At 36.8% G+C, this 27,417-nt stretch overlaps 1 protein-coding gene across 7 annotated transcripts in view; it reads right to left on the bottom strand.

The window, feature by feature from the left end:
• The window catches only part of NRG3 (neuregulin 3), a 1,236,567-nt gene that overhangs the window by 685,302 nt on the left and 523,848 nt on the right, over positions 1–27,417 (bottom strand). For all 7 annotated transcript variants that reach the window (XM_025285164.3, XM_025285167.3, XM_025285166.3 and 4 more), the window contains exon 2: positions 27,187–27,316. In XM_025285164.3, coding sequence (XP_025140949.1) covers positions 27,187–27,316 — 130 coding nt within the window. The remainder of the gene's footprint in view (positions 1–27,186; positions 27,317–27,417) is intronic.

Raw genomic sequence — 27,417 nt, 5'->3', positions numbered from 1 at the left:
ACAACTGATTGTTTTAAAGTTGGGGAAGTGCAACAAGATTGTATATTGTCACTTGGCTTATTTAACTTCTAGTAAAGTACTTCATGGGACACGCTGGGCTGGACGAAGCACAGCCGGCATCAAGACTGTTGGGACAAATGTCAACCACCTCAGATATGCAGATGACACCACCCTTATGGCAGAAAGCAAAGAGGAACTAACGAGCCTTTTGTTTTTTTTTTTTGTTTTTTTTTTTTTTTTTAATTTTATTTTATTTTTAAACTTTACATAACTGTATTAGATTTGCCAAATATCAAAATTAACGAGCCTTTTGATGAGTGTGAAAGAGGCGAGTGAAAAGGCTGGCTTAAAACTCAACATTCAAAAAACTAAGATCATGGCATCCACTCCCATCACTTCATGGCAAATAAAAGGGGAAAATGTAGAATCAGCGACAGATTTTATTACCTTGGGCTCCAAAATCACTGCAGATGGTGACCACTGACATAAAATTAAAAGGTGCTTGTTTCTTGGAAGTAAAGCTATAACAAACCTAGACAGCATATTAAAAAGCAGAGATGTCATTCTGCTAACAAAGGTTCATATAGTCAAAGCTGATATTTACAGTATTCGTGTATGGATGTGAGAGCTGGTACATAAAGAAGGCTAAGGGCTGAAGAACTGAAGTTTTTGAATTGTGGTGCTAGAGAAGACTCTTAATTGAATCACTGTGCCATACAAGAGAAATTAACACAATGTTGGAAATCAATTTTATTTCAATAAAATATATACTAAATCCGAAAAAAAATATCATAGAATATGTTCCATATTTTTTCCTAAAAAACTTCTGTCTTCTATTTTTAGGACACATTCGTTTAGCACTGATGAGAGTCCCATAACATATTCAACAATTCTTCTACTGAAGGACATTTGTTTCTAACCTTTTGTTATTTCAATGAAGTGATGAATATCTTTATTGGAAAATTACTTTTCACTGTGCTAAGATATGTATAAGGTTCAACCTTAGAAACGGGAGTGTTGCATCAAAGGATAGGTACATTTTTATTTAGAAATAAATTGCTCGCTAGTGTAGCAATTTATACTTCCACTGTGTATACCTATTCTTTTTTTCCTATCTTCTCATTAACATATGAAATTCTGTTGTCATAATGATGGGTAAAAATTTGGTATCTCATTATAAATAATTGAGACTTTTTTCTGGAGTAAACACAGCCTTCCTTCCTACAAAGACACACATAATTTCTGGTTTTATATTAATACCATGAAAATTATTTTCTCTTATTTTGATTTAACTATGGATTTACTTTTAAATGAGAAATCTTTCTGGAAGAGAAATGATGGCAGTATAAGTCACTAAAGTAGATAATCAGAGATTTGTGTACATTGCTGATGTATGTCAAGAACTGAACTTCCCTTCCTGATTGATTTTGCAGGAAAAGGCAATTCATAGGCAAACATGAAGGTTCATCTATTTAAATGATCAAATTTGAATATATTTACAAGCTAAAAGAATTTTTGTAATGTTCAGTCTTTCCTCTCTCTGTTTATTGGGGTACACTCATTTTCTTGCATATGACCTTCTGAAAAGCAAGGATGTTGGTGTGAACAGCTGGAAGACAGAGGATACAGTATGAATCCATGCACCAGCCTATGACAATGTCAGCCAATCAGCCTGGCAGTGCCATTATATGAATAAGAGGAAATAGGAATGCCAATCAAAGCAGCTGGGTGTAATCTTTCTTGAAAATGCAGCTTTTAAGACAATGAAGAGATTCAAATGATGAGCATACTTATATTTTTGTTTTATGAGAAAATATAAAATTGTTTAAAACAAGTCAAACATATAAAAGTTTAAAAAGTAATAGCTTTTATTTCTTATAAGCAAAGCAAAAAAAAAAAAAAGGCTAAAACTGGTAAAGTAACTGGGAAAGAAGATGAAACATGATGTGGCATATTAGAAAAATGACTTCCAAATCGAACTAACTCCTGTGTTTAGAACAACAGCTTCAAAGAACTGATTTTATAAGATGTATTACTGGATAGTTTGTTTTTGTTTAATGTGACATAGAAAAAGCATATCTTTCAGAAATATAAAGGAAAATAGTGAAAATATCTTCTAAATGAGTCAATAACACTTTTTTGTGACCTCAATTTAACCATTTTACAAGAATTCTTCAGAAAAAGTGGGAAAATGTTCAATAAGAGGGAAAATATTTAAAATACATCTATGAAGACTTTGCTCTATTCTGTTTTAAACCAAAATTGAGAAATTATTTATTATTTTGTAACAATTCTATATAACAATTTATTATATTGTTATATAACAAAACAAGCTGAATATCTTACTCTCAAGCTCAACATAACTCAATTATATTAGACAAATACATGATTAACAATTTAATACCCAAACTCATGTCATTTTATTGTTAATGTTTTCATTCCTTATGTCCTTGCATAAAAAGACCATTAATAAGGAGCCATATTAAAAATAATGGCATGTCTGTCCAAATAACGAAGAAATATTTCTATGCTTGAGGATTTACGTAACTGAAATTTAGCTGCTTATAAAAAATTATTAACTAAAACTTTTTTCATGACCTTAAAAAATGTACCAAAATATTAGATTTATTGTTCTTCTAGATTAATGGGAGATAAAAGTAAACAAATGTGCTTAAACTATATATAATAACATATCTCATGTATAAGTCTTGTGGAAAAATGATTTTATTGACAATTTTTCCTCCAGCTTAATCATAACTTATTGGTATTGCTCAAAACATAAATTTAAATTAATTAGTTTTAAATTAAATAGTTCTCATGACAAAAATTAAAGAATGTTCAGTGAAAAACAATTTGAGAAGAACAAATGTGGTTTAATATCTAAAACACAATATTTGCTCTTTTCTTCTTTTACTTTCCTTTCTCTCTTTTTCTTTCCTTTTTTTTTTTTTTGTTGTTGTTGTTTCTTTCTTCCAGTTCCTTTCCCCCTCACTCCCATCCTTATCTCTTTACAATTTCCATTAGGGCAATTTATCTTCTAAACATACATCACTAAGTACTTTTAAACAAAATTTGTGTCCTATCCTTTGTATCTAAAATTAGTAACTTAAAATGCATAGCAACAATATCATGATTTCAAATATAAATATTATGATTTGCTTGCCTATGCAGCATTGCCCCTCATTCTTTCAATGGATTCTTTCCATTTTAATTATGCTTCTTCTAACTCAGCTCAGTGATGAGAGGAAGCTTTGCGCAACGTTCTGAAAAAGTGAAAGATGCTTGGTCCTGTGGTTTCCGAGATGTTGCCTATCAGTGAATGTCATTTCATTCACTTTGTGCTGCTGCTGCTGCTAAGTCGCTTCAGTCGTGTCCGACGGCAGCCCACCAGAATCCCCCGTCCCTGGGATTCTCCAGGCAAGAACACGAGTGGGTTGCCATTTCCTTCTCCAATGCATGAAAAGTGAAAAGTGAAAGTGAAGTCGCTCAGTCGTGTCCGACTCTTAGCGACCCCATGGACTGCAGCCCACCAGGCTCCTCCATCCATGGGATTTTCTAGGCAAGAGTACTGGAGTGGGGTGCCATTGCTTGTGCATTATCCACATTTTCTGTTCCAGAATTATTTTTTTGCATCTTTTTGTCCAAAATAATTTTTAAGCATTACTGCTGGTCTTGGGCTTCTCCAAAGGCTCAATGATAAAGAATCCACCTGCATTGCAGGAGCTGCAAGAGACACTGGTTCTATTCCTAGGTTGGGAAGATCCCCTGGAGGAGGAAATGGTAACCAATTCTGGTATTCTTGCCTGGAGAACCCCATGGACACAGGAGCCTGTGGGCTACAGTCCATAGGATTGCAAAGAGTTGGACACAACTGAAGCGACTTAGCAGAAACACACACTGCTGGTCTTGATTAAGAAAATAGGTATAACAAACATATACACCTATACAAAGTCTATTAAAGCAAAACAAAATCCCACTATGAGTCATGTATAAAGAGAAACCTAAAAAATAGAAATGTTTTTTAATGCTAATAAAAAGACCTCTCAAATGTGAATAAAATTAAGTAAGCCTGTCAATATTAATATAATAGATTAAGGTATTAAGTAGATCAATGATGGCAGCTTATAGTGATAAAATTATATTAAAAATTAACTATGTCAAAAGGTTTTATTTGAAATGAATAGAAGATTAATGTTTCACTATGCTGTAAAATCATTTTTTAAGTACAGAAGTGATAAATTATTATAAACATATTTGACTTGTAAAACAAAAAGGTATAAAGGATATAAACAGCATCATTAACAAGGGTAATTAAATAGAAAGATTTTGAATGCTGCATCTTTGAGTTAACAGACTGCCTTTTTAATGAAACATTTAGAAAAAAGTCTTACTAATTTGTTCATGATGAAAATCCTTACTTATTCCAAGACAGGCATATTTAGCCATGTTGATGTACAAATGTGATCTATATGCTTATAGACCACAATCTCAAACAACAGTGATGTAAACTTTTGAAATACAATTTTGAACATAATTCTCTTTTTATGCTTTTAACCTCTTTGCCAAATAACAATTGACTCAAGATGGAAATCTAGGGCACAGTAACATCCTACTTTAAAAAAAAAAAATGCATGCAACTCACATAAAAAAAGGCATAGTGTGTAGTACTTTTGTTATTAGAAAGAAAATGAAAATAAAGCTTTTAGCCTAATTTAACCAAAATTACCCATATAATGACGTGAATGCTAAAAAAATATTTTAAAAGGTAAAAACAAATAATTTTAATACGTAAAAAAATAAAGCTAAAATTCAATGAAATTCTAACAATATACTTAATGACCTAATAAATGCACTCAATTGGAAGAAAAAAAGGAGATACATAAATATATTTTAATTGTATGATAAAATAAATGGACAATATTTTCCTGAGTTATAGAAAAGAGAAAGAGAGTGACAAAACTGTCAAAAAAAAACTATCCTACTGAAGGGGATCCTGGTAGGTTCACTTATTGCTAAATACGTTTAACATACAAAGCAATTTTAATACATCCATTGCACAAATTTTTCTGAAATTTGGGGAATAATTGGAGACTTTTTAAGGTATTCTGTGAAACAAAATTAAAATATATCTAATGTAATAGAACTTTAATAAAAATTTAAGCCAGATCAATTTCATTAATGGATATTAAATTAAAATATTAAGTACATTATTAGTTGCAATCAAGCAATAAGATTAAGTTTATCCTATGAATGTGAAAGTGATGGTCACTCGGTCGTGTCTGCCTCTTTGCTACCCATGGACTGTAGCTTGGCAGGCTCCTTTATCCATGAAATTCTCCAGGCAAGAATACTGGAGTGGATAGTCATTCCCTTCTCCAGGGGATCTTTCCAACCAAGGGTTCAAACTCAGGTCTACAGTAAAGAAACATGTCAGGCAATGTGCTGTATCACTTGATTTTCTGTATTTCATCAAATCTAAGATACCATCAATTGCAAGTCACATCATCATTCTATCATTAGATAAGAAAAGGTTACCACTTAAACCATGACACAATGCCTTCTTGTCATATAGGATCTTAACTATATTCATCCAAAACAGTTCACTGATTATTTCACATAGATTTATATAATCATCTTTCTCATAGATAGGTAATAAGAAAAATAGTGAAGTAATTTTGTGAAGGTTTTCCTAACACATCCTCCCATTCAAGCCTAGCTCTTTGGAAAGACTCTGGCTGAGCTGTCAGTGCCTATGGCTTGTCACCTAATACTGTTCTCTGTGCGTTCAAGAGCACTGGTGATGTTCCACTATGGTTTCCAGCATTTTCTTCCCAACTGTGGATACCCACTCCACAAATTTTGCTTCTGGCACCCTCTGATCAGAAAACAGGTTAACCAGTCATATTGATCAGAAGACAAACTTTGATCACAAAGTTGTGAAAATGTGAAGAAAAAAAAAAAAAATCCCAGAACTGATGAAACAAAATAGCTCATTTGATTGCCACTGTGATCCTGTAAGGCAGGAGACCTGGGTTCAATCCCTGGGTTGGGAAGCTCCCTGGAGAAGGGAGTGGCAGCCCATTCCAGTATTCTTGCAGGGAAAATTCAATGGACAGAGGAGCCTAATGGGCTACAGTCCATGGAGCTGCAAAAGAGTCAGACATGACTGAGAGACTGGGCAGATGAACATGAGGATATTTCTTTACAGGCAAAACTATTATTTTAGTACACCATATGAATATTAATGAACATAAAGCATTGCATTCAATGTGCTCTGTTAAAAAGACCTATGCACAAATATTTATCCATATCCAATAAAAATACATCAAAATATACTAACTCTTTATAGTCTGGTACAAAATAAAAATATTTTTAATAAACTATCTTATTTAATATTGGTTTGGACTGCTAAATCAATACAATAATATGTGGAAAACAAGAAAACTTAATAATGGAAGTCAATAAAGCAAAAGATAAATTATTTTCATTCTGCATGATTACAAGCCTGTAAAAGGCAACAACTCAGTTCAAATCTACTGAAATGTTTAGTTCACAGTTATCTAGATATAAGATAAAAATACAAAAATTAGTACCTGTCCTATACCTACATACATACTCATCTACATCTATATATACTTATCAGCTACCATATACTGTGTGTGGGGTGGGGGCGGTGTTAGTCATTCAGTCGTGTCCAACTCATTACAACCCTGTGGACTGTAGCCGCTAGGCTCCTCTGTCCATGGAATTCTCCAGGCAAGAATACTGGAGTTGGTTGCTATTTTCTTCTCTAGGGGATCTTCCCAATCCAGGTCTCCTGCACTGAAGGCAGATTCTTTACTGTCTGAGCCACCAGGGACCAAATACTACTAGTTAATCAATTAAAAGATACATGTTTAGAATTGTCAAAAAGGACTGTGGAAGAGGACAGAAATCCATAAACTATCAAGAGTTTACTGCATAATCACTTGAATAAATGCACAGAAATACCACTTACATGGAAGAAAAAATGAAATATTTACAAAATGAGTATCTCTAGTCAAGAGTCTATGTATTAATAAGAGTCTAATATTAATAGCACTTCTCCCTGGAGGCTGGTATTGCCACCATCTTTTTTTTCTTTTTAATTTATATTAATAAAATGGGATTTTATTTCTTTAAAAGTAATATAAATAAAACAAATATAAATCTTAATAAAATGGGTTTTTATCATTTGAGCATATCAAGTATAACAGTGAAGAAAAACTAAATTGTAGTACCAAGAATTAAAACTCATTCAAAAGTTAAGCTAATTAAAGCAATGTGGACTGGCATACAAGAGGAAATATGATTTAAACACCCCTCCCCCCAAAAATGTACACATTTATACACATATACATATGGATACAAATGTAAGGAGCACATTAACACAGGAAAGGAAAGATTTTACAATAGTGATCTGGCTGTTTTATCATTTTTTCAATATAGAAAATAAGCATGTGTTCTGGCATGTCCAGGATAATTCAAGTTTAATCCTAATAACAATCCTACTGAGCAGGTAATTATTATCATATTCATTTTACAAATGATAAAACTGACTAGAGGAAAGGTAAATATTCTTAAAGCTAGTAAGTGGAGTGATATAACTTTTGTTCTAATGTTGAGTTTTGTTTCACTGGCTCAATGAATGATGCTGCCCAGATGCCCAAACCATAAATTTGTCAGTCTCTTTGAATCTCCTCTTTCTCTCAGACTTTTCTTCCCCCTCTAGCAAATAAATCTTGTGATTTACCTCCTTGAAATCCATCTATATTTCCTCTTTAAATTCTCACTACTAATATTTCTGTAGACCATTGTCTCAATCTTCCTAAATCTAAAGGCTCTAATTCATGCTCTCTTAAGATAGTGCTGGTCCTTAGTCACTGGTCAGGGATGTGAACCTCATTTTCCTCCAAAAGTGTTATTCACTTTTCAGGCAATGAAAATGGGCCAGGGACAAAGGCTAGACATTCTCAGAATGGAAGTAAAATGAGTTTGATGTGAGAATTCTAGGTGCCAGGAACCCACAGTTAACTTCACTCTGTCCTATAACAAACCATTCCTCAGATCCGGAATTGATCCTCAGTGCCCCAGTAGGGAAGCATACTCTTTAGGAAGAACCACCCTTTCAGTGTGACCCATCACTCTCAAGGTGTTTGGAGACAGAAAGATGAGGAAATGAGTGCCTAATCCTAATGAGTTCTCACCTGTGTTCCTTCTGTTCCCCAGTCAGGGGTGCTGCTTTGACTTTATTGGTGGCCTCAGTCTTATAGATTGTGCCACTCTGGCGTGAATACCAGTACACCAGACCATACCACAGATGGGGAGAAGAAAGAGCATGCATCTAGCAGCTCCTTCCCCAGGTTACCCCACAACAGTACCAGCTGCCTCCTACTCCAGGTGTTCAATTATACATACTTAAGACATTCAAACTTCTCTCTCCTCTCAACTGGTTTCATAGGGTTTGCTCACAATGTTTTTCCTATGTTGATGCTGTCTTTCCAGAGTTCCTCTAGGCTAATGTTAGGGAAGTTAGAGGCTTTGTTTGCTTGTCACACCACGTGTGATCTTAGTTCCAGGATCAGGGATCCAACCCACACCCTCTGCAATGAAAGTTGGACCACTGGACCACAAGGGAAGTCCAGAAGTTATAAGTTTAACTATTCCTTCCATTAGTTCTCTCCCCTGCAACTAAAATGATCCTTCTAAACAAACCAGAAAAACAAAACAATTCTCCATAAACAACTGCAGAAAGTTCTCAAGTCTCCTAACATTAGTGGCTGAATACTCAAGATTTTCCCTTTCATTTGATCCGTCAAATCTTTTCCCCCTTTCTAATTCACTCAGTGGAAGACGTCTTTATCAGTTACAAGCATTGTTACTCTAGTCTTTGCCACAAGGTGGCACCATTGAGGAATTCTACATCCATCAAGCCTTGGAAGCTTTGCAGAAATCCTGACCTAGAGAGGTTAGTCTCCGTGCTCCGCAGGAGTATAGGATTTTTTAACTCCCACTCAACATTGCAAAGTAGAGAAGCCATAAGTGAGGGTTCCACTATACAGCAATATAAAATCAGCTCAGTTTCCAGGCTGGAAATTAGAGCCTGTGTCTCCACTCCACTCTTCTGCCTTCTACTGTGAGCTCACCTTTGGAACTTCTGGTGTCCCTTTCTTCTGAGAATCTTAATCAGATTATTCTGTTCTTCCCAGGCAAGATCCCTTCACTTTGAATTTGGAGGAGCATGATTTTGGTTCTCGATCCCTCGTCTCCTAAAATACCTTTAGCTCCTTATTACACTGACTGATTATCCTTGAGAATTCTGCATTCCAAGGGGTCTGGGAAGGGGCATGTGTGCACACACACACACATGCACACACACAAACACCTAAGCATACAGAGATGCATAAAAATTATTTACTCTCATCCTATCAGACTGTCTGATACTTTCAAAACTAAGAGAACCAGTTTAATTAAAAAAAAATGCTAAAAAGGAATGTACTGTGCTTTCACACACAGAATAAACTGGCAGCTTCTACAGATCTATATAATAGGTGTATAAAGTGAACATGTTACTTGCTTAAAATTCCTTATTCTCTTGTCATTACCTTCAAAAATTCACTTTTTAAATAAAAATAAAAGTTCACATAATATCTACATAAAGGATGTAAAGCATCTATTAATCAAAGACACGGGCACTAGATAATAAATAATAAGTGGCAAGCTTATACTTATTAAATTAGCAAACAGAAGCCCAAATGCAGGAAGGATATTCCTGGGTCAAGAGCCATGAAAATGGTCATGCCCTTGGGCCAAGAAATTTCACTTCTAGGTTTCAGTTCCAAAGCAGCAGCACAGGACAAATATTCTATCTATGCACTAATTTCACCGAAGCTACTAGTACAGGCTTGACAGAGAGTGAGTGCTCAATCAGTGTACACAGAAGGCTAGATGGAAGAGAAGGTATGAAGAGAGAGAGGATGAGAGAAGAGCATTAGAAAATTTCTAAACGTGCCTCTATGGAACACTTTGCTAAACATGAGTACCATGACTACTAGGACAATTGCAGGTAACTTGAAAGCGAAGATTGTGCAAACTCATGGAGCCACATGGAAATAGGCCCAAAAGTGATGGTGAGGCAGGAGCAAGGGGAACAGAATATAAAGTTGGACTCCTTTATAGAGGCCACCTCAGAATTCTCTGAGGATATAGGCACAGACTGGAAAGAAGCCTGTCGGAGGACCAGCATATGCTCTTGGCATGGGCAGTTTGATCTACTGGAATGATAGAAATGAGGAGGAAGCACCTGTTTTGAATTCTACTAACATGGCAGTGAAAGTTGACAGCAATCAGGGGAAGCAAAGAAGAGAGCTTATGAAGGCATATAGATCAATGGCTCTCAATGCTGGTTGCTCACTTGAGTTACTTGGGAGCTTAAGAAACATAGATTTCTACAGGGAGAGAGGCTGCAGAAGGCTACTATGGTCCTTCCACCTGAAGCAGAACCACCGCCTCCCCATCACTTCCACTACCCGGGGATCAGATGCATTTGCTCGTCCAATCTCCAACCCCTAACATAGATTTGCCTATCCTGTTTATAAGAAGAGAAAGCTTACCTGCAATAGGGTTAAGTGCTTAGGGTATTCTTTACCTACAATCCTTCCTTTGTTTCCCACCCTTACCATGGATTATGGTCTAAAATGTGCCGCCCCCGCCCCCAAACCACAAAATTTGTCCTATTCCTAGTCCCTCAGAATGTGACTGCAGTTGGAAACAGGGTCTTTAGAGGGCAAAGAAAGGTAAATGAAGTAATTAGGGTGGGCTGTCATCCAAAATGACTGACGTCCTTGTAAGAAGAGGTGATAAGGATGCAAAAACACACACAAGACAGACCATGTGAAGACACAGGAAGAAGACGGCCATCAACAAGCCAAGGAGAGAGGCCTCAGAAGAAACCAACCTTGCCAACCTTGATCTCAGACTTCTAGCATCCAGAACTCTGATACAATAACTTTCTCTTGTTCAAGTCAAATATATATATAGATATAAATATATATACACAGGAGATGGAGGAGATGCAGTTTCCATCCCTGGGTTGGGAAGATCCCATGGAGGAGGAAATGGCAACCCACTCCAGTATTCTTGCCTGGAGAATTCCATGGGCAGAGGAGCCTGGCGGGTTCCAATCCATACGGTTGCACAGAGTTGGACACGAATAAAATGATTTTGCACATAATACATACACATACATACATACATATTTTCATATCTAAGTCCCACTTATAGAAATCCAATGCTTATTCTGCATGTGAATGTTGAGTTTCCCTGGGTGATTCTACACACAGGCAAGCTTCAAGCCCATGGACATAGAACTTTGCCATCCAAAGCCGGGTCCACAACCAGTAACACCACGGGATCCAAGGCTTATTAGAAAAGCAGAATTTCAGCCCCACCCTTGACCTATTGAATTTTTGTTTTAAACATCAACAGGTAAGTACATGAACATTTCAGTCTGGAAAGCACTGGCACAGATAAGGAATAGGTTTGCTTTGTGTCACCTTTTCTGTGAGATACATGTCCTTCTTAATTTAGAATTTCATCTTTTGTACTTCAAAAGACAGAAGAGCTAGGTTTTCTTCTGGAAATATTTGCTCTTTCTGAAATCCCTCTGCTTTTCTTTAACGGAACTTCAGTGAAACACGTAGTGTTACTGACCGAGGTGAAAATGCAAGACATCACTCGATTTCTTCACCTGATCTTAAAACTGGAAGTGACCTTAGAAATTATCTCCAATCGTGCTATTTCACAATGAAGAAATTAAGGTTCACAGAAGGTAAGATATGATCAAACGTCACACAGCGAGGAAGTGACACAGCCTAGGTTTAGAACATCATTTCTATAAATCAGAGCTGTCCTTTAATAAAACCTGCTTAGCATTTTCTCATGTTTACATATGATGGATTTCTTAGTTTGAAAAATAGTATTTTTTTTTAAAAAAGCTTCAGATAAATTATCACGGTTGAACCAAATTCCTGGGGAAATGTGATTATTGTCAACTTTTAACAAATATTGTACCCATTACTCTGAATGATACAAAGAACATTTCCCTTCAACTTGAACCTTTCTCCTTGGAGAAAATACTAATTGTCTACTCTAAACCTAGAAATCACAGATGTGGTATATAAAATCACCCTGATATAACAGAAACCTGATGAGGCATTGGCTTATAAAATGGCTGTGGATGGGATGGGTATAGGATGATATCACTTTGCTGGTACCCCTCATCTAGCATATATGTCAATTAATAAGCTAACTAGTAGAGATACATAAGGGTTTCCAAAGTGTCACAAATATATTCTCAAGTATATGCAGAAAATCTTGCTCTGATATAATTATTGAGCTGCATATGGGTGGAGGATATATCATACTGGCAGAATTATGAAAAGCCCCCCTAGGACAGGGGTTAGGGTTGCATCCTGTGCTGGGTAGCCCAACAGATTTAGTGTCTCACTTCTCTGAGTATGACCCATAGGCCAGCAGCATAGGCATCACCTGGACCATTATTAGAAACACAGATTCTGAGTCCTCACCCCAGACCTCCTCTGCATGAATCTTCAGTTGAACAGAATTTCCAGAGAATTCACCCATTCATTAAAGTGTGAGAATTATGAGTCTCACTCACTGCTTCCCTAATTTGTCTCCATATCGGAATCATCTGAATGCACCATTGCCTCTTGGGGTCTGTCTTAAGACCTAAGTTAGAAAATTCAGAGAAGGAGCCTGAGAATCTATATTTTTAAACTTTCAACCTTCATGATTTTACAACAGTGTAAATTTGACAAGGTTGGAAGACGAAGAGCTTGAGAGTCCAACAGAACTGCGATTGGTGCTCAGCCCTGCCACCTACTAGCTCTTTTTGAAGAAGCTACCTTCCCTCTCCAAGGTTCCTTCTTGTCATGAAATGGGAATAGGACATTGTTTTGCAGATTTAATATGAGGACTAGACAGGGAATTAGGAAGTAGTACACAAAGTTTCTCATGATGTACTCTGCATATAAATTAAATAAGCAGGGTGACAATATACAGCCTTGATGTACTCCTTTTCCTATTGGAACCAGTCTGTTGTTCCATGTCCAGTTCTAACTGTTGCTTCCTGACCTGCATATAGGTTTCTCAAGAGGCAGGTCAGGTGGTCTGGTATTCCCATAAAGTCTCAAGATTTCTGCCTTGCACTTGGTAACTGTAAAATGGAAGATGACTATCAGCATTTTTGTCTCCCTATTAACACCTCACATTTGTCCTCTGAAAAATGCAGATGGTAGGTATGGTCTAGGGTTATTTCATTCATAAAATTTATTTTTAGCGAGTAGGTGTCAGGTTCCAGAAGCAAAGATGAGCTCATAGCCTAGTGAGAGAGTCAGGCAGGTGCACAGGAATATTATAATAGAAGTTTTGTTCACAAATGAATCATTTCATACATCTAGATAATGTTTCGGTTAGCATGTGGGGGGAAGAGATCAAAGCTACTATTTAATATCATTAAAATAGTCATTATTCCTTTCACAAACGCTAACCCAGGCAGAAAGAAAAGAGCTTTCCAGAGCACTAAAAACAAAACCTTGTCACAGATAGTAAGGCTCCCGCATGACTTCAATTGTGATTGTAAATTAGCCCAAGAGAACAACCCAAACTGTAGAAAAAGTATGACCTTATTTAATGTAGATGCTTTATCAGCTCATCCTTTCTGCGCATTCTTTCCAGCTTAGTGTTTTTCACTCTCCATTGTTCTAAAACGGCTGGAGAATGGTTTTCCTCCAGCTGTGGAGCCTCCCACTGACACACACACCCCTCCTTCCTGAGGCTCAAAGCTGAGAGTTCCTAATTGAATTTCTGCCCTTCAGGAGCACAGGGTCATTGGGATCAATGTGCTGTCAGAGGACTCCAGGGAGGCCAGGCTCAGGGCATGCTGGCCTCGGCATCATTTTAGTCTCTCCACACTCCCATTTTGGAGCACTCGCCAGCCTCAAAGCCTGGGGTCTGTTTATTTAATGAAGTCTGTTGTTGAAATAACAACTCCTTTCTCCAGTGTGAGCTATAACTGCATTTATGATGTGTTTAAATGATAAACTAGTCTTTGGTAATCTAGGAAGTCATCCTGTTTTAGGAACTCTTGCAACCTTTCTTTCTCTGGTTTCTGCCATACTGAAGTGTCAGTAATTATGCCAAAATGCTACGTGACCCCTTGTGAGGGAAACACCATATGGCTATCTTGATCTTCTAACCTCATACCAGCTCTGCTAGACAAAAGAAATACATTTTAAATTGGAAAAATACAGGACATTTTACTTGAACATGCCAGTATGTACCTTTAAATGTAACTTCCTTACATTCTCCCTGAATAATTCAACAATGATCCATGGTCAAGGCACCCTTGAATGGATATGTTTAATTTGTTAGGAAAATTTTAGTGCTGGAAAATCATGACTTATATTTAAAATATTAATAAATTAATTTTTAAAACTACTAAGTTTTCTGCAAATATTTCATATATGTAGATAGAAATTATAAATTGATTTTGGATAAAGAAAATGAATCTTGATTTCATAATTTAATCAAAGTGACACTTGTTAGGTTTGAAAACCATACTCTTGTCTACTCTTTCCACTCAACATAAAAACTCAAGAGTTTCAGGGAATGGAATTTAAAATATCATCATGCCTTAAGAAAATCAGAAAGAAATTAAGAAAGCAATCCCATTTATCATTACAAGAAAAATAATAAAATACCTAGGAATAAACCTACATAAGGAGCCAAAAGACCTGTACTCAGAAAACTATAACATATTAATGAATGAAATCAAAGATGAGACAAACAGTGGAAAAAATATACCATGTTCTTGGATTGGAAGAATCAGTATTGTGAAAATGACTATACTACCCAAAGCAATGGATAGTATTCAGTGCAATCTGTATCAAATCTACAAATTACCAATGGCATTTTTCAAGAATTAGAAAAATTTTACAATTTGTACTGGTCCATAGAGTCAAAGCTATGGTTTTTCCAGCAGTCATGTACAGATGTCAGAACTGGACCATAAAGAAAGCTGAGCACCAAATAATTGATGCTTTTGAATTGTGGTGCTGGAGAAGATTCTTGAGGGTCCCATGGACATTAAGGAGATCAAACCAGTCAATCCTAAAGGAAATCAACCCTGAATATTCATTGGAAGAACTGATGCTGAAGTTCCAATACTCTGATCACCTGATGCAAAGAGCTGACTCATTGGAAAAGTCTCTGATGCTGGGAAAGATTGAAGGCAAAAGGAGAAAGGGGCAACAGAGAATGAGATGCTTATAGAGCATCACTTAGTCAATGGATATGAATCTGAGCAAACTTCGGGAGTTCGTAAAGACCAGAGCACCCTGGTGTGTTGCAGTCCATTATGTCACAAAGAGTCAGACGTAGCAGCTGAACAACAACCAGAAACACAAAAGGCCTTGAACAGCCAAAGAAATCTTAAGGAAGAAAAATGAAGCTGAAAGAATCAGGTTCCCTGACTTCACACCATACTGCAAAGCTACAGTAATCAAGACAGTATGGTACTAGCACAAAACCAGAAATACAGATCAATGGTGCAGGATAGAAAGCCCAGAGATAAACCTGCGCACCGATAGTCACCTTATCTTTGGCAAAGGAAGCAACAATATACAATGAGAAAAGTCAGTCTCTTCCATAAGTGGTGCTGGGAAAACCGGACAGCTACGTGTAAAAAAAAAAAAAAAAGAAAAGAAATTAGAATACTTCTTAACACCATACACAGAAATAAACTCAAAATGGATCAAAGACCTAAATGTAAGGCCAGACACTATAAAACTTTTAAAGGAAAACACAGGCAGAACACTCTCTGACATAAATCACAGCAAGATCTTTTTTGACCCACATCCTAGAGTAATGAAAATAAAAGACAAAAATAAACAAATGAGACCTCAGTTCAGTCGCTCAGTTGTGTCCAACTCTTTGCGACCTCATGAATCACAGGATGCCATGCCTCCCTGTCCATCACCAATAGCCGGAGTCTACCCAAACGCATGTCCATTGAGTCGGTGATGCCATCCAGCCATCTCATCCTCTGTCATTCCCTTCTCCTCCTGCCCCAATCCCTCCCAGCATCAGGGTCTTTTCCAATGAAACTTAAAAGCCTTTGCACTAAGGAAATCATAAACAAGATGAAAAGACAACCTTCAGAATGGGAGAAATATTCAAATGAAGCAACTGAAAAGGGATTAATCTCTATAATATATAAACAGTTCATTCGGCTCAATACCAAATCCACAAACAACCCAATCAAAAAGTGAGCAGAAGACCTAAACAGACATTTCTCCAAAGATGACATACAGATGGCCAAGAGGCACATGAAAGATGTTCAGTGTCATTAATTATTAGAGAAATGAAAATACAAGCTACCATGAGATCCACCTCACATGCTAAAGAAGGTGTAGAGAAAAGGGAACTCTCTCATACTGTTGGTGGGACTGTAAATTGATACAGTCACTATGGGGAATAGTGTGGAGGTTTCTTGAAAAAACTAAAAATAGAACTACCATAAGACCCAGCAATCCTACTCCTAGGCATATAGGAGAAAACCATAATTCCAAAAGACACATGCACCCCAAAATGTTCATTGTAGCACTATTTACAACAGACAGAACATGAAAGCAACCTAAAAGTCCATCAACAGATGAATGGACAAAGAAGGTATGATACATATATACAATATTACTCAGCTATAAAAAGGAACAAAATTATGCCATTTGCCCAGATATGGATGGACCTAGAGACTCATACAGAGGCAAGTAAGTCAGAAAGAGGAAAAAATATATTAACACCTTCTTGTCCTGTTCAGCCACCCTTGTTGCTTTGAGGACAGGGATCACATATTAAATTTGGATAAATTGCCCCCGTAATCTCCTCAGCATGCTTCTTCTCTTTGGACATTCACACAGAAGGTGTTTCTGCTTGGCTGCAGATTCCATGAGAGATTCAGGTCCTTTCCTAGGACCTGCTGAGCTAGAGGGGGAGGTACTAAGTCAATAGTGTCTTTTCTGAGCAACGTGTGGACATCTAAGGAAGCAGGTGCAGGGCAAGGGGAAGGCAAAGACTCTGTTATTACATCTTAACCAAAGCAAAGCGGGACAGAAGTCAAAGAGAGGGTTTTCTATATGGCTTTCCAGTTATGCCAAGAATGGTAAATAAACAAGAGAGATTAATAAGAGAGGAATTGGGATTCTACCTGCCAGTAATGAATGTGTGATCTTGGACAAGTCTCTCTGAAACAAAACCAAGAGCTTAGGATTTTGAAAATTACAAGATGTGAGTTATTTAACTTTCCCATATTTCAATTTGACTGGAACTTTAAAGTTCCTTATCTAATCCAGCACTAAGAATATAGCAACTTAGGAGTCATTTTACCTAGTGAATGACTTTACTTGATTATTTTTCAGATTATGTGGCCTCCATTAGGGTCAGTAGCAGACCCTACTACTGAGATTGACTATTTAATTGATAAATACCAACTTATCAATAAACATATATAATAACATTTTAAGTTATAAGGTATAAAATATTCAAACAGTTTGTAATAAGAAATATTCCTATATCCCAGTGAGCCTTAAAAAAAAGTCATTATACCTTGATACATTTTTGAGAACTCTCCAGACACGAGAGGAAATAACTCAAGGAAATAATTCAGAAAAAAAGTGACCAATTGCATAAAGAATTTATGATATGAAACTGATTATTCTTACTTGCATTTAAATAATTTTGAAATTTCCTCCTTGTGGTTTGAAGTGAACTTTTCCCAACAGCAGCTCAATTCTCCATGCCATGGTTGGCAAGCAAGAGCAGGCCTCAAAATAAGAAGTGAGTAGATTATCTTTCCAAATGCAATTTGTATGTTCCTCTCAGAAGGTCTTCTTGGCTTTAGGACTACTGGGTTTTGGATTCTTCTCTGCAGATATGAGCTATGTACATACAGTTCATATAGACTGGATGCTAACAGATGACAGAATTTGTTACATTGAACTGAACTAGAAATTGACCTTCTCAACTGCTCTTCTGATTTATTCTGAAAACATTCATCACTATATTCCTATTACCTGGACCTGAAACATTGACTATGCTTAATAAACATTGGAGAATGATGGGAATAATGCATAAAACTGCCATTTATTTTTTAGTTCAGGACTCTGGGAGATGGTGAGAGACAGAGAAGCCTGGTGTACTGCAGTCCATGGGGTCATGAGAAGTCAGACACGACTTGGTGATCGAATGACAAAGGAGAGGACAAATATACATTCTGTACCACTCACATGTGACATATATACCTACAAACACATTCTATATCACTCAAATGTGACATATCTCCAAACAAGACATTCCCCATACAATGCTATTGTTTTCATTTTTCCCCATTCCTTATTTAATCTTCTATTTGATTTTTTTAAACCTGCAATGGAGATTGTATGTAAATATATTTGATGAAGATATTTCCTCCAAATTTCCCAGTCTTGTAAGGATTTCCTTGCTGAAGCAAGTGTGAGTTTTGGTTCCTTCCCAGTGATTATCAGTGTTTACCCATTATGGCATCTGTAATGCTAGACTGTGCTGACTGCCTGGTGCTCCAACAAACACATTCTGTAAAGGAAGGGAATGTCGTTCATAGTTTGCTATTGAATCTCAGTGTCCTGTTTTGACTGCCTAATAAGTACAGAAGATATGTGTGTGTGCGTGCACACTTGTATGTATATAGGATTGATTTTGCTTCAAGCTGTTTTCCTGTGATCATAGAACTACCAGAATAGCTGTGATCATATAAAAAATTATACAGAGTTGTAGAGATGCATAGCAAGTTAAACTTCAGGAACACTGTCTATGATTTCTTTCCATAAAACAAGAAGGGCTCGGTTCTCCCATCACATTTTTTCATTTCCACAAATAATAGCTAAGAATACTGAAAAGAATGCTAATCGGATGTTGGCATGTATTTAACAGATTACAGATTTGGGGTATGGTGGCGAGACCCTGAAGATCTTTAGTGACTCTGAGAACTGTTAGCTAACTTGGGGAAAGTGGGAACAGCAATGCAGAGGTTGTATAGTATCATGCAATTTATACTAAGAAAATACAGCATTTATGTAGCAAATGGTGGTTTGTTTTTCCACCAAATTGAGTTTTGCTGAAATTAAAATTAGGGCAACCATATGTCCCAGTTAGCTCAGGGCATTGTTGGTTTTATGCTTATTTTACATAAGAAATTATTAAAATTGCCAGTTATATCTTAAACATTTTGGGGTTTGGATGACAATAATATGGTCACTCAAATTATAATATGCTGGAGAATTTAAATATGTATATGTTAGTTATATGTCATTATTGAAATAAAGCTAATACTGATATCTTAGAAGATACTAGAGCTTATATGGGCTTCTCAGGTGGTATTTTTAGGCAGTTGGGATTTTAGAATCCCTGGACCAATAGGATTTTAAAGGAAAGGTGTTAGTGGAGAGGGTAAGTGCGTTGACCCTAGAATCAACTTACTTAGTCTGAGTCCTTACTCCAACTTGTCGTATAACCTGAGAAAGGCCCTTGGCCTCAGCCATTGCTACATCCCTCCAGGGTTGCTATGGGTGCCCGACACACAGGATGCATCATATAGGCATTCCCTGGGTTTATCTATCAGGTAGATTTGCATATGCTTTTCCACTTAGGGAGTATAATTATTGGAGTCCACAAAGACTGACATCTTGTTATACGTGTAGACAAAAGTACATCAGACCCTGCCGGGCAGGTTCCTCAGACAAACATCCGTAAAACATTCTCAGATCAGTACGGTGATGGCTCAGATGTTCTGCTCAGCAGGGTCTGTGGTACCCTGGTTAGTGTGGTTCACATCCGTACAAACAGCCCATTATTCTTTAAAATGATACTTATGGATATATGCTCTTATTTATTTAAATAAACTTAGTATAATAGTCTCTCCTCCACTTGAACTGTGGCATATGCAAATCACAGCATTCTGTAGTGCACAAGCTCCCAGACTGCCCCAACCATAACAGGACTATGACCCTCTACCTCAACCATAACAGGACTATGACCCTCTACCTGCAGGAAATAAATGCCGGGAGAGGCAGAACCAGGGCTGTTGTAGAGAAAATATGTGAAGGGTCCTCCACCTGAATGGTATGAAGAATAAGAGGGGATTCCTCTCTTCATGAATTGTCAACAGAGAGAATTCCCCTAACAAAAGGCAGCCTCTTGTTGCTGCTTTGCTCCTAAACTTACTGCTTGAATAGCTACAATGATCCTTGATTCTGAAAAGTGTTCTTGCCCATGATCAGATATTATTGTGTTTTTAAATAAGTCTCTGAGTGAGTTTTCTTTAACTTACACTGGTAGGTCTAAGCTGAACACTGTGTGCTGGGAGACTGAGTACCCACCTCGAAGCCCTGGTACAAGTCAAGTGATCTCCCCCTTTTGAGCCTAAGATTTCTCTTAATGAAACAAGCAGATGAGACCCACTCAATTTCTCTGATAGGATTCCAGCATACATGCTTTTGTTTGGTTTCAACATGCGTAGAAGAGAGGAAGAAGAATTATTTGTTCTAAATGTATATAATGTCTATTAAACATTTAGTGTTTTTCTATATGCTGCTGCTTTCAATTCTAGCATCAACATTTTGGGGGGAGGTTTTAATGTGTCTGGTTGGCTGGAACATGTATGTTCTCTCTCTTTCTTTTTTAAATAGAAGACTGAAGTTTCTGATTAAATGACCAGCCAAAAACACACACAGCCAGCATAAAGCCAAGTTGAGCTTTTAACTCAAGTGTCTTCATCTTGAACACCCACATTTGCCTCACTTACCTCTTACCCTAAATCATGTAAGAAAACAATTTAAACACACAAATGGTTTTGATACAACAACAACAAAAAGAAACCATTTCATGCCTTAAGAAGAGCTGCTAATCAAGTAATAAAATATTAAAGTTAAAAAAAAAAGCCTATGGTTATCAACTAAAGGATGTGCTGCTATTCTTTATCAAATGTGCTTTTCCGGTCTTCTGTGTTTCAGTAGCCCTTTAAGTAACACCAGCTCTGGTGGAATGTAAACAGTTTAAACTGGAAGAAGTAAACCACTGCCTAGGAGTCATAAAGTTGCAAAACTTCATTCACTGTGGTGTTATTCTTGGTTTGTTTGCTTTCTGAGTTAATGAGACTATTTTGATCATCTTCATCCACAGAAAAGAAACAGATGCATGGTGATTACTTGGCTCACTTCTTCTTGACAAGGGCAGTCAGCAGACCACCTAGTATGAACATGGCTGCTGCAAATTACTCAAATTACGTCTGGGCTGTGGCTAACATTCTCCTGAACACAATTATCTGATGAACTTGAAAATGCTTCCAAGGTTCTTCACCCTGCTATTCAATTTCACTCCACTGAGACTCTGCCACTAGGCTTGGATTTATAGACATTTCAGCCTCCATCCTCTCCCATCAACGGAGCTTAGGGATGTGTGCCAAAACCCCATTTCCATTCTGACTTGCTACAACCACAGGGAATTAAAAGTGGCCACTCTCAGAGCACTTACTGGAGAAACTTATGATAATAGGACCTTTCCTAGGTGGAAAAGCTAATGGACTTCCAAACTGATGGAGCAAAGCTCTGATAGGGATGGTCCTGTAATTTTATATAGTATATCACAGGGATATCGTTACATTGTGCCCAATCAATTCACATAAAAATGGAAGCTTTGATTTCAAAACCTACTGAAGCAGAACTAGATACAGTGAAGAACAGCATCTCCTGATTGGGCTCGCCTCCCCTTTCACGCTCTCCCCCCTTCCACTCACCAACTCCTATGAGCATTTTACCCAGCTAGCTGTACATTCCATCAGCACTTTTATGGAAGTATTGCCTCGGGCAATGGTTGTTATTGGACTGCTTGCCTCTCTTTCCAGCAGTTCCATATTTCAAGTGATTCAAGCATCTTCAAATGAATTGCTTGATAGATTTCCAAAATGATCACTACAGGTCAAATTTAGCTCAAATGTTATTCTTTCCAAAGTTTTGAGAATCCATTTCTGTAGCAAGGCTGGTGCAACATTTAATGAGCTTCAATTCAGAAGAGACACATCCTTTTAACTTGAATTTGGCCTCGAAACACATTTGGTCCATTCAAATACCTAGCAATCTTTTCAGATATGATGGCTACTTCAACTCCAGTGAAATATGCTACAAATGGCACCATTTCCAAAGTTCTTAAAATTTCTAGAAATGGCATAAAAAGAAATATATTAGAGAATACCCTGCTGTTATTCAGGATACTTTGATTCAAGGTGTTTCTAGTACTTCCTTTCCTTCTCTACTCAGCTTAATTTCTGCAGAATATATCATCCTATTATTCAATTCCTTTTTTTTATGTTTCAAAACACACAAATTCAGCATAGAAAATGATTATTATAAAGAGCATAGATGAAAGTTTAATAAAAGGAGCAGACATATCCTAACAGACTTTATAGTGTTTAATCTAGAAAGGCTTAATTGAAAGTTCTCTTATCAGCCTAATAGTGAATTATAATGACCTTCATTTAACAAAGACAGGGACGCTGTCTTTCTTAATGGAAAGATGAGAAGCATGGGTCAAGTGTCTTAACAAGATGTTACGTAAATGAAATACGTGTGCAATGTAATGATCTTGGAAACCTCAAGGTTCAAAGAAGACAACAGCTATAAATCCTATTAGCCTTTTTCTTTAGTTCTTTTTCAGAACTGGATTGCTACTTATGTTCATTTTTACTGTTCTACATCCTGATTTTTGTATATTACATGATATAATGAGCATTTTCATAGTCTTAAAATTATGAAAATTCAAGTTATGTTGAATTCATTCATGGTATAGATATATCCTGAATTATATAGACATCAAAATTCAAGTTCTTTGTTTTGCTGTTACAAATCCTATAGTAAATGCTCTTAAAAACAAATATACATATAAATTTCTCTAAGCTAACTCTTAGAAAAAAATGTAAAGATACGGGAACACACTGATGCATCACCTACAGAAGACGAGTAAACTCCATCGAGTTTAGTGAATGGGATGATGGTTTTTACTTCGTCCTTGCCAAACTACTTTTAAACATCATTACAATATATGATGAGCAAACAAACAAGGTAATTTGCATTTCTCTGTGAGACTGAGTTTTTTTCACGCTTATTGGTTATTTGCATTCCATTTCAAGGGAAGAGGATGTTCCTATCTTTTGCCCATTTTCCCACCGAGGTTTAATTTTAGTGTTACTCTTATTGATCTATTGATTTCGTCAAAATATCATTTCCTTGCCATGCTTATTGTAGTTTACTGACACTTTCAATTTTGTTTCTGACTTATGACATTCAGATAAAAAAAAAAATTGCATCAAGGCTGTTCATTTTTCTATACATCGTTTTTTGCTCATTTCTTTTTTTTTTTACTTTCAATTGCTGCTGTAAAGAAATATATAATTTTATTTACTGTTTTCTCTAATAATTTATTTATTACCTTTTAAATTCATTAAGAACAACTTTTGGTATATAAGAAGTAAAAATTCTGCTTTGATGTTTTACCTGATAAGTCAACCACCTTTACACAAAAACCAGGCTCATTTTCCCAATTTATGAATCTTTCTTTATTCTACACTAACTTCCACAATACAAAAGGTTCTGCTTTTACTAATCAGCCCACCAATGATCTGTGACTTAAATTGTAAATTTAGCAATACCAGGTTTGACTATTTATTTATTATTCTTTAAAACCTATCAAGTTATTTTAGGATCTTGGTATTCCTCTTAAATTTTCATTAGTTTGCAATTAGTTTGCATATTAGTTTCATATAATTTCTAACTATCTTCTCCATGAATAGTTTTTTCAAAGATTTGAAAATGCACTAAAGACTGAGAAAATAACAAACAGAAAATCATGAAGCTCCCCTTATCGCAAGGATTTGCAGTTTGGGGCATACACTTTCAGGATCTTTATCAGGGAGGATAGGAAATTTTAGGTAATTTTAATTTTTTGTTACTACTCTTCCTTGGCAAAGAAACATAAAATTGTTTCACCATGATCTCAAGGATTTAACAGTTTGGGGCATATATTTTCAGGATCTCTATCAGGCAGAATAGGAAATTTTAGGTAATTTTAATTTTTTGTTACTACTCTTCCTTGGCAAGGAAACATAAAATTGTTTCACCATGATCACAACACGTGAAAAAACATACCTTGATTCAGATCAGTGGGATTGCAATTTATTTTTAAAATACTAAAAATACATACATAAGTTTAACTTCTCTCAGGTTTGAATGTTTAATCTTTTCATATGTGTAAAAAGCAAACTACTTAATGAGCTAGATGCAGGTATACCCATTAACACTGTTGCTCCAATCTACTAACTTGTGGTTTCTTTAACCTATGACATAATCCACTTAGTAATACATCAGTAACGTAGCCCTGGTAGCATGCCAGTCACATGGAAGTCATTTCTCTTGTTTTCTTTCTTTCCTGGAGATGAAGTATTTCACTTACTCCAAATGCATTACAAACTTCAGTGCCATTTAATTCCGAAGTTCATTTCTGTATTTATTTATTCAACAGTATCTTGGTGATAAGAGATGCTCAATAAACATCTGTCGAGTGGAGGAGAAGAAATGAAACATCTTACAGCACTGTACACAATGGCACATTATGAATAGCTACACTGGGATTCTTAGAAGTGGCTGAAGCAGGGACGGATGTAAGCCTTTTATTCACAGCAAAGCCTGGGAGATGAATCGCTGACACATGCGATGTGTGATTTATTCATACACACTACTAGGAGATTTATAGGCATCTATTAACCTACTTGAGTTCCAGTCCTGTCTTAGGCTGGTCTTTTGTCATGATTAGCTATGTTGTGACTCTGTGTTAAATAACAGGTTGTCTGTGCTGAAATATGCACCACATATGAAGACAGAGGCCAAAATTATTACACATTTCCAGCCAAACCACAGATATACCTCTGCTTGTCTATGTTTAAAAAAATTAGACATGTACACGTGTGCAAAAGAAAAGGATTTTTTTTTTTTCTGGACCTGAGATCCACTGTCACAGATTGGATTGTGTCTCTCAAATAACTCACATGCTGAAGTGCTAACCTCTAGGACCTCAAAATGTGACCATATCTGAAGAGTCTACAGATGCATTTAAGTTAAAATAGGGCCATTAGAGTAGACCTTAATCCAACAGGACTGGTGTCCCTTTTGAAAAAAGCAGATTTGGATGAAGACTTGTACAGAGGGAAAGAATGTGAAAAGGCACACAGAAAAGTTTGTCGTCTATAAGCTGAGGGAAGAGGCCTGGACGAGATCCTTCCCCTGTGGCCCTTAAGGAAACAACTCTGCCGATACCCTGATCTTTGAGACTCCAGAAACTGGTAAAAAATATTTCTGTTGTTTACATCACCCAATCTGCAGTACTAGGCTACAGTTGCCCTAGCAAACTAATATAGCCATGAACCTAATAGTGAATATAGCAAGGCTGTATGTTAAACAGTAGGAATTATTTTTTTGTTTTTTGATATTCTCACTACTGGAAAAGATAAATCAGACCTGCCTGCACATAGCGGTGGGGCCTGATCTGAAGCTTCCCTGGGGTAAAATACCACCGAAAAACACCATCACCGCTTCAGGTGAGACTTCTGATCCATCTCTTCAATAAATTATAAATTCAAACTTATCTGATGGCACTATCTATTACACACGACACCACTGGATTGGTGAAGGTAACATTAACACATAGCTGGATATTTAAAAGAGTATGGAGGCACTTTGTGATTTGAAATGATAGCTCATTCTTGGCTTTTCTTTTGAGGTCTTCAAGTCAGCCATGTCTTTTCTACCTGTATCCGCACTGATCTAATAAATACAGCAAGAGAAATGTGGAAAGGAACCTCTCTCACTCACTGCCTTTGATCCCTAACTCGGGTTTACAGAGAACATAAATGGGTTGTAAGTTTTGTAAAGGAAGTCAGTGTAATGGCACTGCCCACGTCACGTGAAAGCCACCATGTGAAGGGTGAAGAAAGGCCATGGGCTACAGGGTGGGGTGGCTCTCACAGAGATCAGCCACTATCATTGATCAGTTCTTCCAAACCTGTGTCACTGGCCACTATGGCACCTCATTCCCCCACCCCCTTGAACCAAAGCTGGCTTGTGGAGGCAGGCAGGATTTGCTGACACATTCTAAGTTCAAAACCATAAGACACATTTCTCTGTGCCATCTTAATAAAACAACATGGAATAAAGTTTTATAATAGCAAAAGCAAAAGAAGAAAGTCATAATTTTCCATGCTTCACGATTCAGAATAATTAATTTAATAACTGTGTCATATGAGAAGAGTAAATAAAGAGAAGGAAAGGGGTGTGGATATATATAATCACTGAAGCATATACAATTGCAAGGAAAAACAAATTACCAGGGTAGCGCTGAAAATAAAAGCTCCGTGGGAAGTATTTTTTGGATGCTAATTTGATTCTTCTATGGAGGCTTAAAGCTGCAGTGTCTACAAGACCAACTATTTATCTCCGCTTGTTTTTATTTTTAGCAGTTATATAACCTTATGTCTCTAAAAACCAATTAAACACCTTCTTGATCTCCACCAGGAATTTTCCCTGAGTAGTTCTCTACCTAGACTATAACAGGACTATGATTTCATTTACAACATCTTGCTGGAGAGTATTTCATCATCAGAGGTGTTAAAAAAAAAGGGGAGGGAAACTGAAATTAATCAACAGGGGCAGAATCAAAATAAGATGTGGTTTTCTCTGGACACAGTTACAGCCTCTGGGGTTTGGTTCACAATAAATATTGAGGCTCTACATCTTAGACGAGCAGTTTGCTCTGTCATGCAAAAATTCAGTTTTCTCTTTCTCAAATACTAAAGATACCAGCCTTGTTCTTCCCCTATTAAGACTGTTGATTCTGCCATTCCAGCACCGGACTATGTGTATCACATTGTATGTTTCTTGAGCTCAGCACAGATTTCCGTCTCCAGGCCTCTCTGAGGACCTGCCCTTAGTGTCAGTTGCCGCAGGGACTTACCGACAATGTTTATGGGATCCGGTCAAGGTTTCAATCACAAAGCACTCGCCATCGTTGAGACAGTAGGCAAGGTCCTTGTCTCGGCAGGGTTTGAAGTGCTCGGATCTCTCCGTGGAATATGTCGTTGTATCTGTCATGAGGAACACAATGAAATACTGTCAGCAGCTCATTCTGACACCCCAGATTCTGTCATTGGCCTGGATCTATGCACTGAGACCTTCTCATGACCGC

Source organism: Bubalus bubalis, chromosome 4 (assembly GCF_019923935.1).
Source record: "Bubalus bubalis isolate 160015118507 breed Murrah chromosome 4, NDDB_SH_1, whole genome shotgun sequence".
NCBI lineage: Eukaryota > Metazoa > Chordata > Mammalia > Artiodactyla > Bovidae > Bubalus > Bubalus bubalis.
The sequence above is the reverse complement of the archived record's forward strand: the minus strand, read 5'-3'. Positions and strand labels throughout refer to the sequence as shown.